Raw genomic sequence first — 20,542 nt, 5'->3', positions numbered from 1 at the left:
TATTCTTTTAACATTTTTTAACCTCAAAATGTCAAAATTAATTTTTGACGTTTTGAGGTTATGTCTAACATGGTCTAACAATACAAATTTTCATTAAATAAATCAATAAATGTAATAATTTTATTAAAAATATTACTTTAAAAAATAATGTTTAAACATATAAATTAATATTTTTTACTTTCAATTAAGATTGTATGATGTCGGTAATCTAACCTATAAGTTCAAAACGCTCTTAAAAATGATGAAAAAGTACCTAGTGTTTAACCGATCTTAAACAAGATTTTCGTTACATATTTAAAATAATCCTCCTAACTTAAAAATTAAATTATTATAAAATATAAATTATTTATAATTTTTAATTTCTGCTTTATCGACTTTTACCAACAATACAGTTTTCTTTACCTTTGACAATTTTGACGTTTAACATTTGAATGACAAAGAAAAAGTAAGGTTAAGTTATTAAAAATGATTGAAAATTAAACTTTTAAGTGGATTAATTATTGATAAAGTTGTAGAATAATGAAAATGGATGAAAGGAAGCGGCCATATAATAGTATGTACGAAATTAAGAAACCTACCGAAGAGGAAATGAAGCCGTATTATTATTATATAAAGAGGAGGAGAGAGGATGATCCGATGAATCAATTTATTTAGGATTATATGGTATAGTTATATTTGAAATGTGTTTTAATAATAATAAATAAGAGCATTTAATAAAATATTTTGTTAAAATCATTTAACCTCAAAATTAATTTTTGACGTTTAGAGGTTATGTCTAACAATACAAATTTTCATTACATAATTCAATAAATGTAATAATTTTATTAAAAATTATTGTAGTGATAGTGCTAGTGTAAAACTAGAACTAACAACATTCAAGGTTAATGTTTTTTATTCTCTTTTTTGCTTTTTGAGATAAATGCATCATGTTTAGACACATTTTAAAGGTTTTTTAAATAAAGAACACATCATGAAAGAACGCCATAAAGTTGTCCATTTGTATATTATATGATAACTAACTTCAGGTGTAAAATGTCAACCTCAATTTTGACATATTTGTAATCTTCATTAAAAATCCTTTAAGATGAGCCCAAACATGATACGTTTAATTCCAATATTACTCGAGATATAAGCAACTTCCGGTTTGAAATGTCAATGTCATTTTGATATATTTTTAATTTTATAAAACATCTTCAAATTTGTCACAAAAACTAAAATATAATAAAAAATTCAGAAATTAAGGTTGGTATTAATATTTGAAAATCAAATTTCTATCTTCATTGTTGCTAACTTCGGGTTTAATGTTTTTTATTCTAATTTTTATGTTTTTTGAGATAACTGCGTCGTGTTTGGACTCATTTTAAAGGTTATTTTATAAAGATTACGAATATAATAATAAAATTAAAGTTGACATTAACACCTGAACATTTTTTCTTAGCCGTGTGTCGAAATTTTTTCAAAAAACATCAAAACTATTTTTCGGCGCACGGCTAAACACGAATATTTTCTAGGTCTATTTTATGCTAACTGTTATTATGTTAGTTGTAGAGCTAGTATTAGTCTAGTTTTATTTGTTATTCAGCGCTAGATTATTGTACATAAAATGTTGTATATTATATTATAAAATATTAATTTTTTATTTATAATTTTTAATTTCTGCTTTATCGACTTTTACCAACATTACAGTTTTCTTTACCTTTGACAATTTTGACGTTTAATGGAATAATTATTAATAAAGTTGTATAATTAATAATTAATTAAAAACAAGGTAACTTCGTAAACGAAAGCAACTTTTTAAATGTTTAATCACATCCAAATTCGAATACGGATTTTGCATACTGTAATTATTGATTACACCATTGGAAAAAGGATATTATTTGATTAATAAATGTACTGATTGTACTAAAACTATACCTTACGTAATAAAATAATAAATAATATAGGAAGCTGTAATATTTAGCAAGTTTTTTTCTTTTTATGATTCAAAAGATATAAATTAAATAATTAATATTGTTACTCACAATTAATATCTTTGATGACATCTTGAATTCATGAACTATCTCCATCTATGGTCGAATCGCGAAACTTCGTTAATTGACGTTTAAGGAATCTGCGAGAAAATGGGAAAAAGGAAAAGGTTTTATTAAATTTAATGAAGATTAATCTCAATTTTAAAGTAATACAGCAAAAAAATGTTTTAAAGTCGAAATTTAATAAATACATAAATACTCAAATATCACAAAATACTCTCATTGCAGTGCAAAACATCTGTTTTGTTCAATATGAACGAACATAAACAAAAAAAAAAGAAATAAAATGAATTAATCTTAATTAGTTTCGGGTATAGCGACCAGTTTCTGAGATCGTTTTAACTTAATTTCCTTAATAATGCCTACGTATACTTAAATCCAAGGGCAAATCTATATCCATATCATTCAATTCGATATCTTTTTGTTGGTAGGTTAAGTAAGGTTCAATAAAAGTACTCCAAGTTTGTCTCTTTTCAACATAACCACTCCCCAAACATCTCGAATAATAACAATGCGGCAAATGATCACAGCTACATTTTCCGTTTTCTTCCAACTTGTCGTTTTCAATTCTTTCATTAATATTATTAATTTCATTTCTTTCCACAATCACCGAATTCCTAATCTCTTCAATCTTCAAGTCTAATTGATTTTTTTGTGTCTCATCTTCTTTTTTCACCTCAACGAAATGTTTGTATGTTTTGACGTGTTTTCTTAAACTACTTGGGTCAGTGTATCTTTTCGTGCAACCAGGAACTTTGCATTGATAAGGTTTATCAACTTGATGTGTTCTTGTATGTTTAAATCGATCGCTTGAATTCGAATAAGCTTTATTGCATCCAGGAACTGGACAAACGTACGGCCTCTCCCCGCTGTGCGATCGAATATGGATTTTTAAATTTTCCGCCCTCGAAAACGACTTGTTACATAACGTGCATTGATGTGGTTTTTCATTGGTATGAGTTCTTACGTGCACTAACATTTTATAACGGGCGTTAAAACCTTTATGGTTTCGAGTGCAACCATCCCATAAACAGTAATAAAGTCCGTTTAAGCTGCTTATTGCGTGGACTTTACTTACGTGATCTGATAAACGTTCCAACGTTTCGAAGATTAATCCGCAATTTTGCCAGCAACACCTCGATTCAATTGATGTTTTTGTAAATTTTGATTGAATCGGTTTTGGATTGATGTCTATTGATGATATTGATGTGTCAGAATCACTCTGGATAATTAATAAAAAAAGTTAAAAAAAAAATAATAAGATGGAAATCCAAAATAATAATCACTTACTTGTGTGCTTTGTGGTGAACTTGGCAACATAAACTCTTCACTCATCCTACAGGTGTCTTCAAACGGTCTAAAGTAAGAAAAGTTTTGACTACTTTGGATAAAGTTGTTGTCGTTTGGTTGGCGACGGTGGTAAATTAATGGGCGTCCCTCAAAATACATCTTGGCGATTTCCAAAATGTTACAAAACGAATCGAAAAATATAATAATCTGGAGCCGTCAAAACAAAGGCGCTCCTTTATATAGACTTGGACAAAAATTAACGAACAACCGCAACTATCTCCATCCTCCTCCCGCGAAAAATTCGAACCAGGAAATAGATAAAGATGAAAAATGAAAACGTACGTCGTCTTTTTAATCATCGATAATTATAAAAAAGGGTGATAAGATAATGGAGCAAACGAATCGGGTTTAACGAAGAAAAAGATGATGCCTAACATAAAGAGTGGGGGAAATAAAATCCGGTAAAATCCAGTTATGGGTTTTTGCAGCCCGCGGGGGATTTTGATAACGATTCGATATCCACGAAGTTGTCTGACCTATTATCCGAACAAAACCGGTTTGTGTTATCAATTTTCAGAAGAAGACATTCAGAATGAGCACTCGCACAGAATCTCTCTCTTCGGTTTTTAGAGTTTGGAGGTTAAATTTCGCAATCCCTCGCCTACTTGACTTTTGAAATGACGCAAAAACAAATTTATTATTAGAAATGTTACAAATTTTGTTATTAATTTCGATGTGTTTTTTTATTAACGATTAACTAATTAATTTTCAATGTAATAAATAATTTCCTGATAAATTAATGCATCGAGGTATATTTTGTCAATTGCTAATTTTGTCATTTATAGGTCGAATACATTACGTGACATTTTGACATTTCATCTTGTATTTTTTTTTATAAAGCTGTCATTAAACATTTATAACCCGTCATCTCAACATTAAGTCACGCGACATGTCATATTGATATTGTAACTTGTTATTTTGGCATCAAACAGTTAATAAAAAACATAATTTATCAATTTAACATATTTCGAATGTACACCTTTTGACATTTTAATACTTTATCAAGTTATTTTAGCTTGAAGCTGTCATTTCCACATCATAACCTGTTTTATGATGTCATTTTGACATTTTAAAATGTCATTTTGACTTTTTAAGTTGTCATTATGACGTTTCAGTTATTTTTTTATAAAGTTGTCATTTCGACATCATATCTTATCATTTTCATTTTTTAACTTGTCACTATGACATTTTAACTTAACTTTTCGACATTTTATAATACATAAATTGACATTTTGACGTTTTAACTTGTCATTTTGACATCAAACAGTTAATAAAAAACATAATTTATCAATTTGACATATTTCAAATATACACCTTTTGACATTTTGATGCTTTATCGAGTTATTTTAGCTTGCAGCTGTCATTTCCACATCATAACCTGTTTTACGATGTCACTTTGACATTTTAAAATGTCATTTTGACTTTTTAAGTTGTCATTATGACGTTTCATAGTTATTTTTTTATAAAGTTGTCATTTCGACATCATATCTTATCATTTTCATTTTTTAACTTGTCACTATAACATTTTAACTTAACTTTTCGACATTTTATAATACATAAATTGACATTTTGACGTATTAACTTGTCATTTTGACATCAAACAGTTAATAAAAAACATAATTCATCAATTTGACATATTTTGAATATACACCTTTTGACATTTTGATGCTTTATCGAGTTATTTTAGCTTGAAGCTGTCATTTCCACATCATAACCTGTTTTACGATGTCACTTTAACATTTTAAAATGTCATTTTGACTTCTTAAGTTGTCATTATGACGTTTCATAGTTATTTTTTTATAAAGTTGTCATTTCGACATCATATCTTATCATTTTCATTTTTAACTTGTCACTATAACATTTTAACTTAAGTTTTTGACATTTTATAATACATAAATTGACATTTTGACGTTTCAACCTGTGATTATATTTATGACATTTCATATACTTATTTTTTATAAAACTGTCATTTCTCCATTATAACCTGTCATCTTGACATAAAGTTATCATTTTGATTTTTTAACTTGTCACTATGACATTTTATGATAAGTATTAACATTACAACGAACACATAACTTGACATTTTGACGTTTATCACATCATTATGACATTTCATATAAATATATTTTCTTAAAAAGCTGTCATTTCCCCATTATAACCTGTCATCATAATAAAGTTATCATTTCGACATTTTATCTTGTCATTTTGATTTTTTAACTTGTCACTACGACATTCTAACTTAACATTCTGACACTATATGATAAGTATTGACATTACGTCGAATACATAACTTGATATTTTGACGTTTCAAGATGTCATTATGACATTTTATAGTTTTTTTTTATAAAGTTGTCATTTCCACATTATAACCTGTCATCATAACATAAAGATATCATTTTGACATTTTATCTTGTCATTTTGATTTTTTAACTTGTCACTATGACATTCTAACTTAACATTCTGACACTTTATGATAAGTATTGACATTGTGTCGAATACATAACTTGACATTTTGACGTTTCAACATGTCATTGACGTTTCATAGAATTATTTTCTTATAAAGTTGTCATTTCCACATTATAACCTGTCATCATAACAAAGTTATCATTTTGACATTTTTATCTTGTCATTTTGATTTTTTAACTAGTCACTATGACATTTTAACTCAACATTTTGACATTTTAGATAAGTATTGACATTACGTCGAATACATAACGTGACATTTTAACTTGTCATTGTGACATTTCATCTTGCCATTTTGACATTGTAACTTGTTATTCTGATATCAAACAGTTACTAAAAAACATGATGCATCAATTTACATATTTCGTACGTATAACTTTTGTTATTTTGACACTTTATCGAGTTATTTTGGCTTGAAGCTGTCATTTCCACATCATAACCCGTTTTACAATGGCACTTTGACATTTTAAAATGTCATTTTGACAGATGACAGGTTATAATGGAGAATGACAACTTTTGACATTTGAAGTTGTCATTATGACATTTCATAGTTATTTTTTTTAAAGTTGTCAGTCTCCATTATAACCTGTCATCATAATATAAACTTATTATTTCGACATCTTATCTTGTCATTTTGACTTAACTTGTCACTATGACATTTTAAGTTAACATTTTGACATTTTATGATAAATATTGACATTACGTCGAATACATAACTTGACATTTTGACGTTTCAACATGTGATTATGACATTTTATATCGTTATTTTTTTATAAAGCTGTAATTTCCCCATTATAACCTGTCATCTTGACTTAAAGTTATCATTTTGACATTTTAACCTATCATTTTGATTTTGATCATGTCACCATGACATTTTTCACTTAATATTTTGACATTTTAACTTGTCATTATGACATTTCATTTTGTTATTTATTTTATAGAACTGTCATTTCTCCATTATAACCTGTCATCTTGACATAACGTTATCATTTTGATTTTTTAACTTGTCACTATGACGTTCTAACTTAACATTTGGCATTTTATGATAAATATTGACATCACGTCGAATACATAACTTAACATTTTGACATTTTATGATAAGTATTGACATTATGTCAAATACATAACTTGATATTTTAACTTGTCATTATGACATTTCATCTTGTTATTTTTTTATAAAGCTGTCATTTCTCCATTATAACCTGTCATCTTGACATAAAGTTATCATTTTGATTTTTTAACTTGTCACTATGACATTTTAACTTAACTTTTCGACATTTTATAATACATAAATTGACATTTTGACGTTTTAACTTGTCATTTTGACATCAAACAGTTAATAAAAAACATAATTTATCAATTTGACATATTTCAAATATACACCTTTTGACATTTTGATGCTTTATCGAGTTATTTTAGCTTGCAGCTGTCATTTCCACATCATAACCTGTTTTACGATGTCACTTTGACATTTTAAAATGTCATTTTGACTTTTTAAGTTGTCATTATGACGTTTCATAGTTATTTTTTTATAAAGTTGTCATTTCGACATTACGTCGAATACATAACCTAACATTTTGACGTTTTATGATAAGTATCGACATTACGTCAAATACATAATATTATTGTTTTATAAAGCTGTCATTTCCACATTATAACTTGTCATCATAACAAAGTTATCATTCCGACATTTTATCTTATCATTTTGATTTTGAACAAGTCACCATGACATTTTAACTTAACTTTTTGACATTTTAAGATGTGATTATGACATTTCATATAGTTATCTTTTTATAAAGCCGTCAGTTATACATTACAACCTCTCATCATAACATAAAGTTATCATTTCGACATTTTATCTTATCATTTTGATTTTGAACATGCCACCATAACATTTTAACTTAACATTTTGACATATTAACTTGTCAGTGTGACATTTCATGTTGTTATTGTTTTATAAAGCTGTCATTTCCACATTATAACCTGTTATCATAATATAAAGTTATCATTTCGACATTTCATCTTATTTTGATTTTGAACATGTCACCATAACATTTTGACGTTTTATCTTGTCATTATGACATTTCATCTTATTATTTTTTATAAAGCTGTCATTTCCACATTGCAACCTATCAACATAACTTAAAGTTACCATTTCGACATTTTATCATATATTTTGTTTTTTTAACTTATCACTATGACATTTAACTTAACTTTTTGACATTTTATGATACGTTTTGACATTACGTCGAATACATAACTTGACATTTTAACGTTTCAACTTGTCATTATAACATTGCGTTTCGTTATTTTTTTTATAAAGCTTAACATCAACTTATCAAACATCTCATCTTGTCATTTTGAAATTATAACTTATCATTTTGGCATCAAACAGTTAATAAAAAACATAATTTATCAATTTAACATATTTCCAATGAATAACTTTTGACATTTTACAATTTATCTAATTATTTTGGCTTAAAGCTGTCATTTTGAAATTATAACTTATCATTTTGGCATCAAACAGTTAATAAAAAACATAATGTATCAATTTAACATATTTCAAATGTATAATTTTTGACATTTTATAATAATAATAATAATTTTGACAATTTATCTAGTTATTTTGACTAAAATCTGTCATTTCTACACCATAACCTATCATTTTGACATAACCTTATCATTTTGACACCTTCTCTTATCATTTTAACTATGTAACTTATTACTTTAACATTTTAACGTGTCATTTTGACACTCTATCTATATATTTTTTCTTAAAGCTGTCAATATCCACACCATAACCTATCATTTTGACATAAACTTATCAATTTAATTACTTCATCATAAGTTATATCTATTATTTTAACATTTTAACGTGTCATTTTGACACTTTATTTACTTATTTTTTCTTAAAGCTGTCATTTGCACACCATAACCTATCATTTTGACAGAAATTTATCATTTCGACACCTTCTCTTATCATTTTAACTATGCAACTTATTACTTTAACATTTTAACGTGTCATTTTGACACTTCATTTACTTATTTTGGCTTAAAGTTTTCATTTCCACACCATAACCTATCATTTTGACATAAACTTATCATTTTGACCCCGCCTCTTATCATTTTACCTATATAACTTATTACTTAAACATTTAAACGCGTCATTTAGACACAATATCTACTTATTTTGGCTTAAAGTTTTCATTTCCACATCATAACCTGTTTTACGCTGTCACTTTGACATTTTAAAGTGTCAATTTGACGTTTTAAGTTGTCACTTTGACATTTTAGATGAGTAATTTGATTCTAAGTATAAAATGTTGTTTTTCTTATTATTTTCTGAACTGAATTATATTTCTATAAATTGTGATCTAAATAAAACGAGTTTTACGTCCGTTATCAAAATCGGCCGTGATGTTCTTGTCTTGTTAACCGGTTAACGGCAGTTTAGCGTCTCATCTTGGCGCACTGTTGAACATCTTTTTATTTTAACCGAAGAACGTTATCAGTTCGAAAATACACACACTCATTTTAAACATAACATATTTACTGACAATTACATTGCATAAAACGCCGATTTATTTGGTTTAAACAAAAATTTGTAAAATAGTTGTAAATGATTCAACAAATAAGCGACTTATCTACCTACTAATTAAACAAATTAACCTCGATGGTCAAAATATTCTCGTTATAAATAAGTTTAAAAGTCAAGTGTTGCTTCTTAATCATTTTGATTAAAAGGATGAAGCATTCATTAAGATTTAATAGTACAAAATGATCTGATTAGATTAAAAATACAAAAATAATCCACAACTATTGATTGTTACTTACGTTAATGTCGTTAATAAAAAGTTTTGAATGAAAAAGATGGTTACAAAACAACTTGTATTTACTAATCACTAATTATAGATTATAAATTGATTAAAATTTAATTTCCGGTTTATAAATTAATGTTTTATGGAGAAAATTTTTAATTTTAAATGTCATTTAAGATGTCAAATAGTACCAACTTAAATTTGGTTAAACTAAAAATTTTTTTATGATAACAAATTTAAATAAGAATCACATCGATTAAACGGTAATAATTTAATTGAATACCTCCAATAAACATTATGTGCCAAAAATTGAACGTTTAAAGTTCAAAGAGTTCGAAGGTGTGTGAATTATTGACTTAGGTCTGGACCCACTTCAATATAGATCGATTAAAGCAAAATTAATAAATTAAAACAATAATCTAGAAACTTTAACATAACAAATAAAAATGTTCGCTTTTTTCTCTCTCTAAATGTGTGTGTTTACAGTGAATCCAACGTGACAAAGTCCACAGACTCGCGTTATCTTTTTGGCGAACGTGAAAGGGGTCCGCGATTAAACCGCTTCAAAGTCAACAATTTTTTTTAAATTAAATTATTATTATAACGTTTTTATCATTTCTGTTTTTTTGGATGTGGATGTAAGCATTAAAAAAAGTACTCGTTCGAGGAGACTCTCGCTGACGTCAACGGGGAGATTTCCATGTTTTTTTCAATGATTGTAATCTATTATTAACCTTGCAAAAAAATTATTTTGTTCAAAGGTTCTTTGCAATGGAATAATTTTTTAATATTTTTCAAGATACTGGTTATATTCGGCTTGGGTTTAAGATAAAACAACTCCTTTACTGTGTCAAATCATCTCCACTGTGTCAACTCATCCTTAAAACAAGTATTTTCTAAAATCTATAACAAATTAGATTAGAATTTTGATTAAAACAATGCATTTAGCTAAAAACTAATTCTGATTAAGTTTGACCTCGATTATCTTATTAAAAAACCGGTCGAAATCCGCTGGAGGTCGTCGATAAATAAAATCGGGCATCATCAAAATCGACATAATCATTTTAAACGAAATGAATCGGGATTTTCCCACATAATTCTTAACCTTTAACCTTCGATATTTATCTTGCAACGTTCTCGGCGAATTGACGACTTTTTTAAAAGACGTTTGTGTTTGTTTTTAACGTAAAATCAAACACAACCAACCGTTAAACGGCATAAAACACCACGGTTTGAATACGTGTCCAGTTTTTTCCTTTTTGCAATAAAAAATCGTATTTCTTTATGAATTGTTCCAAAAATAGTGGATTTACGACGAAATTGCTTTATTCTTTTTAAGAACACAATAAAGTTTATGCTAGATAAACTTGTAAACGTAAAAAAGATGCAATTTTCATTAAAACGTCAATGACATTGTCTAATTGAATGTCAAAAGTAAGGTTATGTTTTTTTCTAAAAATAAATTAAATTAGTTTTTCGAGTTTCTGAATAAAATTATTTTTATAAAAACGATAAAGTACTAAAACTAACCTTAAATCATGTGGAATCTTGGTTATTTCTTTAAATATTTCTTATTTTAAAATTGACGTTTGACGTTTCAAATAAATGTTTTAGGGAGTTTGGTTAAGAAGTGTTACCAACTTATATGACTTCGTCCTTCCTAATGTATACAAATAAGGAGCTAACGTCATGTACGATGAGAAATATTTTATTTAAATTTGAAGCTTTTTTTATACGTTTCAGAAATTACATAAGTGACATTTGCAACTCAATCTGTCAATTTAATGTTTAAATTGTCAAAATAATCAAACTCAAAATGGCATTAAACAAAACCAATATGGCGACTGTCATAATCAAATTGGCATTAATTAAAATGACATTAAAATTGTTACTGTTAACAAACAATCTACAAAATGCCTTATATTAACCTTTAACTGGTGACGTATGGGTCTCTGGGACCCGTGCCTGTTAATTTTGGTTGCTGAACAACATATACAAACACTTTCAGACCTAACTCTTCAATACCTTCCTAAAACATAGCAACTTACTCAGTCGGTAATGTTTTAATTGTTTACGGCGTGTATTGAGCCCACGACAGCGACTCTTGGGTCCCAGGGACCCGACGTCGTCGTAAACGTTATATTTAAGGTAGATGTTGACAAAAAATCCAAATAGGCTTCGTTTCAAAATTATCCAAGTAGGCTTAGAAAAAAAACGATTTACTGTGCATACAAACAAATTTATAACAGTTGATTTTAAGCGTCCTTACTGTAAGCATTATCTTTGTCTAAACTATTCAATTTCTGAATATAATCTGAAGATACTTTATGAAAAGTCATTGTTGTGGTATCCGGGTGCATTTAACTAATTGTAAATAGAAAATATTATCAAAGAACATAAATTAAAAAACAATGGCCTCAAAACGTTATCTCGAATCTACGAGACCGGATGATCCAAGATTTCCTGATTTTGAACTTCCTGAAGTGGACGAAAATGCAAGTGATATAGACGATTGTCCTAGTGATCACTACTCTAAAAGTTGCCATAACTCTGACTCTGAACAAGGTGACAGTGTTATAGATGATACCTGCGCAGTACCTGTACGAAACGTACAATTACTAAACGATGAAAGTGAAAAAAGTAACCGAAAGGAGAGCCGCGTCAAATATTTTTATGGGAAAAATAGATTGAAGTGGGCCACACAAGAGAAAAAAAGAACAACAAGAGTGTCCGCCTCTAATAAAGTAACCATAAAACTACCAGGCGTCAGAGGACCTGTAAAAAATGTTCAGGATTCTTCACGTATCTCCGATATTTGGAATTGTCTATTCTCACAAGAACTCTCCCAAGAAATAATTTCCAAAACAAACCAAAAGTTAGAAGCCCATCGCGAAAAATTTCAAGGTACAACTCGCATAGAAATCCGAAATGTGGATGAGATCGAATTTCAAGCGCTATTAGGGTTGCTCTTGTATAGTGGGGTCTTCAAGTCAGGACATGAAGATTTGAGTTCACTGTTTGCGACAGATGGTACTGGCCGTGATTTATTTCGCTGTACGATGTCACTGAAGCGGATATTGACGTTATTAGCATGTCTTCGATTCGATGATTCAAACACAAGACAGCAAAGAAGAAAAGATAATGCTGCAGCACCTATATCTTGGTGTTTCGAAAAACTAGTGTCAAACTTTCAAGATAACTATATTTTGGGAGAATATGTCTGTGTAGACGAAATGCTAGTAGGATTTAGGGGTCGCTGAAGTTTCAAAATGTACATCCCAAACAAACCGAATAAATATGGCATAAAAGTGATGATACTTACCGACGCCAGAAATAATTACTGCTATAATGCATACATATACAGTGGGAGAAATTCAGATGGTAGGGGATTGGATACAAACTTATTGACTCTAAATAAACCGACCCAAGCTGTTCTTCGACTTGCACATCCAATTTATGGCTCCAATAGAAATGTTACAGCCGACAATTGGTTTACATCGGTTGAACTTGTAAATGAACTTACAAAGAGAAAATTAACGTATGTGGGCACAATGCGAAAGAATAAAAGGGATATACCGATTGCATTTTTATCAAATAGAAGACGCACCGTGGGCTCAATGTTGTACGGGTTTCACGGAAATATGACTTTGGTTTCTCATGTACCCAAAAAATCCAAGGTTGTTATTGCACTTTCCTCTATGCATCAAACATCTGGCATTGATCAAGAAACAAGGAAGCCCGAAATAATAGCGTTATATAACATGACTAAAAGCGGAGTAGACAGTTTAGATAAAAAATGTGCGAATTATTCCGTCAATCGCAGAACTCGTAGATGGCCTATGGCAGTTTTTTACGCAATGATTAACATGTCTTCCGTTAACTCATATATTTTATACAACTGTTTACCAAATAGAAAACAAATCAGTCGGTTAGATTTTATCAAGCAATTGGCAAGAGAGCTGATACTACCCGAACTGAAACGTCGTACATATAATGATAGGTTACCATCCCAACTTCGGATAACGATCAATCGGATTTTAGGACCTGATGCTCCTGAAACACTACCTCTAGCAGCTGTAGAAAATACTGTAGAGCGTTCCAAGCGCAAACGGTGCTACATGTGCCCAAAAAATATGGATAGAAAGACATCATATTACTGCAAGGACTGTAAACATCCCATTTGTCTACAATGTTCGGACATGCTCTGCAGAAATTGTGAAAATAGAACCTAGAGTGCCATTTTTAATTTTATTTTGTTATCATATATATGTTAAACAATATAGACATCATAGATGTGATCCTTATTTAGTTTATTTGTATTTCTTTCTCTAAGAATAAAATAATACCTTTTTTTGTAGGCTATTGCTGTTTATTTAATACCGCCCTTGTTAATAGTAATAAAATGAGCAGAATCCACTTTTCTAATTAAGTAAGGTATGAAGTGAAGCATAAAACGGCAAACTAAAAGAAAAATATACCAAAGGCTCTTAAAAAGACATGGGTCCCTAGGACCCAACGTCACCACGCACGTCCCTCCACATGCACGTCACCAGTTAAAGGTTAAGAAAAACGAAGCAGAAAATTTGTGCCATTTACTATACGAATTGCGTCTGGTGGAATTTAGCTGGAATTATTGGCGTTGCAAAAAGAATAATTGAGATGGGTAAAAAATCAAGAAGAAGAAAAACCAACCTCACCGTTTCTTTGAACTTAAAGTCGAAGAAAATCCTAATCACACTTAAACAGGTGTAAGAAACATTACGAAATGAATTTCTGCCAGTAGCCGGGGAGCAAATGTTCATCTCATCAGATGTACCGGTAGCTTGGGATTGATTTATCATGAATTAGTTAGCCAATGCTTAAGGAGAGCTCAAGATAGCTAATGTTCAGTGGCTTTACTCATTGATAATGCTCCTTGTCATTGTGGTGTTGAAGAACAAGAATTTTTTCAGCAGAAACTTGTAAGGCTAAGTCCTTATAGTATTTTGATCAAGTAAGTAAATGATCAAGAAAACTTGTCTCAAACAGAGTACAGAATTCGAAAATTAGAAAACTTTAAAAATTAATGCAACAAACTGTAACAAGTTTATAGCCGGAATTCAAAAGCACATCACCTCTATTAAATATGGAGGTTGTAATCTTTTGAGTTAACAATATTGTTTATTACCAAGTATAAAATTATGCGTTTAAAACGTTAATCAAGAATCAAAGATTGTTTTAAAGAATGCCAATTTGATGTTGATTAATATCATTTCGATTTTGATTAATGCCAATTTGATTATGACAGTTGTCTAATTGGTTTTGTTTAATGCTATTTTGAATTTGATTAATAGTGAGTTTAGACATGCATGGATTTAGTGGCGCCAATAAAAACTGGCGCGCCAGTAAAATTAAATTGCATGTGTAAACATCAACTGGCATGCAAGTTGAAATCATGCATGGATCAGAAAAGTTTGCACCCTTCTGAAATTACTGGCGCCAGTGATGAGTCTAAAAACATGTAACCATGACAACATAGATTACTATCCACAAAAATACAAAATTTTTTAATGTCAAATTTAGGTTATGTTATGACACGATCTTTTCGTCGTTTCTTTTTCTGTATTTCTTTTATCTTTTTTTCCACTAAAAGTTTAGCGACTATTTTGCATGCTTTGGAAAGTTTACTCAACATATTGCACTCTGTGCAATACACTTTAAAAATGAAACTGGCGTATCACTTATTTTTGTTTTCCCACATGTAGTGTAAACCTTTACTGGCGTGCAAATAGAACTGGCGGAACTACTGGCGCCACTAAATCCATGCATGTCTAAACTCACCAAATAAGCCAGCAAGCATAATCCCAAATGATTCTAGTTCTAGGTCTTGTGTTAGTTCTAGTCATAGTGCTAGTGTAAAACTAGAACTAACACTAGAACTAGAACCATTGAGGTCTTATACATAATCTAGAATGCGTATGCTGTTGTCCCCACCACGCCTAAAATAAAGCCAGAAAGGTCGCCATGTTAGATGTACCAACTTAGCGGGAAATTCGAAATTCTTATATATACTTATGCAAGAATTTACATGATTATAAACTGGAAAGACAGAAAATAATAACCAAAACAAAACACATTAAGTTTTTATTAATAAATAATTATACAGGTGTATCTGAATGACTGCAACAAACTTCAAGGGGTGATTCTTTAGTGAATTTTAAGGGTACTTTGATATATGAACCATGGGCGACTTCGGTCCCCCTAAGGAGCTACACCCCTCCAAAAATGGCGGAAAATTTTGGTTTAATTCCTTTTTCTCAAAAACCATAAATGCTAGGAAAATGAAATTTGGGGAATATGTTTAACTCATTATAGGGCACGTTTTGACCCTATTTGTACTTTCAACCTACCCTTCTAAACTACTAAACGTAACCACCCCCTTTACATTTTTGCTAAAATTTTTTTTATGCACATGATAAACACATTGGAAAAATTTCAGTTAGATAGATAAAACTGTTCTAAAACTTTTTTGTCTCTCTAAAATTTTTCCAAAAACGACTAATTTTTGAGAAAAAAAATAATAAAGCAAACACTGCCCGTTAAACAATGAGGTTGTCGATCAAAAGTTGGAATGAATTTTTAAGGAAAAAATCGTGGTAGGCTTTCCAATGTTTGTCAGAAATATTTTTGACGTTTAAATGTCAGTTTTTCTTACTATTATTATTGTTTTTCAAATTAATTTTTGAATAAAGTTCTATCGCATTTACGCTCGTTCACTCGACGTTTCAAAATTTTAAATAAAACAATAATAAAGTAAGAAAACCAACTGATATTTAAACGTCAAAAATATTTCTGACAAAGATTGCAAAGCCTACTAAGATTTTTTCAATAAAAATTCATTCCAACTTTCGATTAACAACCATACAGCTTAACAGTTAGTGTTTGCTTAATTATTTTTTTTCTCAGAAATTATTAAATTTTCGAAGAACATTAGAGAGACAAAAAAGTTTTAGAATAGTTTCATCTATCTAACTGATATTTTTTCAATGTATTTATCATTTTCATTAAAAAAATCTAGGCATAAATTGAACGGGGGTGGTTACGTTTAGTAGTTTAGAAGGGTAGGTTGAAAGTACAAATAGGGTCAAAACGTGCCCTATTATGAGTTAAACATATTCCCCAAATTTCATTTTCTAGCGTTTATGGTTTTTGAGAAAAAAAAAAAATAAACCAAAATTTTCCGCCATTTTTGGAGGGGTGTAGCTCCTTAGGGGAGCCGAAGTCACCCATGGTTCATATATCAAAGTACCCTTAAAATTCACTAAAGAATTACCTCTTGAAGTTTGTTGCAGTCATTCAGATACACCCCCTGTATAACATTTTAAAAGAACTTAATAATTTTTAACAAAACCCTTATAATTAACATAAACTAAGAGAAAATATTTAAAACAATTCTGATTGATCACGTTAACCTTTTGCTTATAAATAATTGTTAGTTTATTTTAAAAGAACTGAACATTAATAATAAACTTTACTTGAACTTCATTGTTAATGTCAAGTCAAGTAATCAGAAACATTTTATGGACTGTTGTAAATAATCTTCCAACCTACCAAATTATAAACAACATATGTGAAACAAAAAGAATTCGAAAATCTTCAACAAAAATAAAATTTTAATAAAAATAACAATATGTTTATGAGAATTGTGAGGTTATAATTGTAAGTACAATAGAGAAAACTATAGCTAAGTTCAGGTCGGTACATCCAACATGTCTAACTTTCTGATTACCCCCACCACCACCACATACGCAGTCTAGATTATATATAAGACCTCAATGCCTAGAACTAAAAACATTCTAGGTTAATGTTTTTTATTCAATCTTTTTATCTCTTGAGATAAATGAAACATTATGAAAGAACGCCATGAAGTTGTCCATTTGTCTATTATATGATAACTAACTTCAGGTGTAAAATGTCAACCTCAATTTTGACATATTTGTAATCTTCATTAAAAATCCTTTAAAGTGAGTACAAACACGACGTATTTATCTTCAATATTAATGAAGTGAGCCCAAAAATGTAACACTATAATACGTAGAACTAGAATCATTTGGGTTTAGCCGCACGTCTCTAAAGACGGCTAAACCCGAATGATTCTAGTTCTAGGTCTAGTGTTAGTTCTAGTTTTAATTCAATAAAAATATGCAACATAGTGATATCTTATACTTCTAAATAATAACGAAAAACTTTATTTTTAGATTTAAAACCTTAATTAAACTTCTAAAAAACTTATTTCGTTAAGATCGAATCATTTTTTCTTTATAATCCGCCATTTTGTTCTTATTATTATCGAATTTGATTAATTTAACATCGTATTCGTGATCTACATTAAATTCTCTTTAAAACGAGCCCAAACTTGATAGGGTTATCTTAAAAGATAACAAACTTCTGATTGTCACTTTTTTGAGGTTATGTCAAAATTAAATGTGGGATATCGCGGGTGTTTTTTGAGATAATCGAGTCGAGTTTGGACTCAATTTGAAGCATTTTTAATTCCCCACACGATCGTGAATAAATAAAAAACCTAACCTCACTTTATAAACGTCAAATTAATATTATTTGATATTTTTCGCCATCTTGATTAATAATTTTAATTAAATAATAGCGAAATTCTATATTTTTACTTAAAAGTCCCCCGCGAACTTAATTTCGGTTAAATCGTATCATTTTTCGTTGAATTATCCGCCATTTTGTCTTTATTTTGACAGAATTTAATTAAACCAACATCGTATTCGGAATCTATATTAAATTCTGTTTAAAACGAGCCCAAACTCGGTCGAGTTATCTTAAAAGACAACAAACTTCCGATTGTCACTTTTTCGAGGTTATGTCAAAATTAAATGTTGGATATCTCGGGTGTTTTTTAAGATAATTGGGTCGTGTTTGGACTCGATTTAAGGGATTTTTAATTCCCCACCCGATTATGAATAAAAAAAGAACCTAACCTTACTTTGTAAATGTCAAATTGATATTGTTTGATATTTTTCGCCATCTTGATTAATAATTTTAATTAAATAATAATAAAATTCTTTATTTCTAGATCTAAAAATACCCGGCGAATTTAATTTCGAATTTAAATCGAATCATTTTTCTTAAATCATCTTCCATTTTGGTTTTATTATTATCGAATTTGATTAATCTAACGTCGTATTCGTAATCTACATTAAATTGCCTTTAAAATGAGCCTAAACTCGGTCAAGTTATCTTAAAAAAAAACAACATACACCAACTTCCGGTTATCACTTTTTTGAGGTTATGTCAAAATTAAATGTGAGGTATCTCGGGTGTTTTTTAAGATAATTGGGTCGTGTTTGGACTCAAATTAAAGGATTTTTAATTTCCCACGTGATTATGCACAAACATAAAACCTAACCTCACTTTGTAAACGTCATATTAATTTTATTCGTTATTATCCGCTATTTTAACGTAACGTTTTGTTTCTATTTGTAATTATTAACTTATTTTTTCAGTAAACGTCAAATTATTTATTACCAACCATAAAAAAACAAAAAAATTTTTCGAGTTTCTGAATAAAATTATTTGTATAAAAACGATAAAGTACTAAATACTAACCTTAAATCATATCGAATCGTGGTTATTTCTTTATATAGTTCTTATTTTAAACCATTTTTCAAAATTCACGTTTGACGTTTCAAATAAGTGTTTTAGGGAGTTTGCTTAAGAAATGTTACCAACTTATATAATTCATACTAACGTCATGTACGATGTCCTTGAGAAATATTTTATTTAAATTTGAAGCTTTTTTAATACGTTTCACGAATATATTCTCCTTTAACGTTTATTTTATTTATATTCTACCTAATTTTAACCAAATTTGCATTATTTGATCTTCTCACCAACAACTTTTCGACGATTTAAATTTGACATCTGTCATCAGCTGATTTTGCGAATCGGGTTGCTTGGTTACCGTTTTTTAGTGGCCATTATGGTCGTAAGGACGAATACGAAGGGAGGTTTTTTCGGCGGGAAATTGGCTCAATTTAAAATATTATTTAAATATGACTTAATTAAATTGTTGCTGTAATTAATTTTTTTAAATGATGCAAGTATACATAATCGAACACCACGTGGATCGCTCGATTAATAATCTAAATCAGATCATAACCTATTTTTAATCAACAACGACGTAGAAGTTAAGTACAAATTCCACATTTCCGTCTAGACAATTTTATCTATAACATCAATAACACGATAAAACACACGATCGGGTTTTTTTTTAAATATTGTATCATATAATCCGCGGGTTTTGTTGCGTAAGAAATTATGAGACGAAAAAATCACGCCACATATTTAAATTTGAAATAATCGCCAAGATTTACTTTGATGATAAAAAGAATAAAGAGATAATTAAAGAAATTAACTCACCCAAAAGATAATTTGAATAATAATTGAAATAAATAATTTTCTTAAAAATCTCTCATCTTCGCTTCTCCTCCACCTTTAATCAACAACAAACTCCTACTTCTTTTTCATCTAAATTCAAAGACCTCCAAACCCGAACTCTTCCTCTTCTCTTCTAACAGAAGAAGACCCGAAAGAGAGAGAAGAAAAGAAACCAAGTCGACTTCTCTTCTAAGCCTACCTCCAAAGTGGTAGTAGCAGCTACGGTCCCCTACAAATTCGACCAGAACGGTGTTAACTTTTTTTTTCTACCGCATTCACAAAAAGAATCACCCAAAAAAAGTATTAAAAAAAATAAAAACCTCAAACACATGTTAAAACAGTTGGCCAGTTCGTTTTCGGCCCCCCACGCATAATCACCGCGATCCGAATAAACCCGTTGGACGGCCGCGGGTGGTTCGTCTCTATTAAAAAGAAGGA

The 20,542-nt window shown here is 29.5% G+C and overlaps 1 protein-coding gene across 7 annotated transcripts in view; it reads right to left on the bottom strand.

Moving 5' to 3' along the window:
* Positions 1-2,191: 2,191 nt before the first annotated feature.
* LOC139428861 (zinc finger protein GLIS2 homolog) overlaps positions 2,192-20,542 on the bottom strand; it is a 47,044-nt gene continuing 28,693 nt past the window's right edge. For 3 of the 7 annotated variants that reach the window (XM_071195397.1, XM_023064950.2, XM_023064951.2), the window contains exons 3-5: positions 20,087-20,333; positions 3,321-3,387; positions 2,192-3,252 (exon numbers count right to left, since the gene is read on the bottom strand). In XM_071195397.1, coding sequence (XP_071051498.1) covers positions 2,383-3,252; positions 3,321-3,365 — 915 coding nt within the window. In that variant the 5' untranslated portion in view covers positions 3,366-3,387; positions 20,087-20,333 and the 3' untranslated portion in view covers positions 2,192-2,382. Of the gene's footprint in view, positions 3,253-3,320; positions 5,212-20,086; positions 20,404-20,424; positions 20,527-20,542 lie in introns of those variants that run through there. The other 4 variants (XM_023064952.2, XM_071195398.1, XM_023064953.2 and 1 more) reach the window with 4 other exon arrangements.

This window comes from Onthophagus taurus, chromosome 3 (assembly GCF_036711975.1).
Source record: "Onthophagus taurus isolate NC chromosome 3, IU_Otau_3.0, whole genome shotgun sequence".
NCBI lineage: Eukaryota > Metazoa > Arthropoda > Insecta > Coleoptera > Scarabaeidae > Onthophagus > Onthophagus taurus.
Note: the sequence above shows the minus strand (reverse complement) of the source record. Positions and strands in the feature narration are given on the sequence as shown.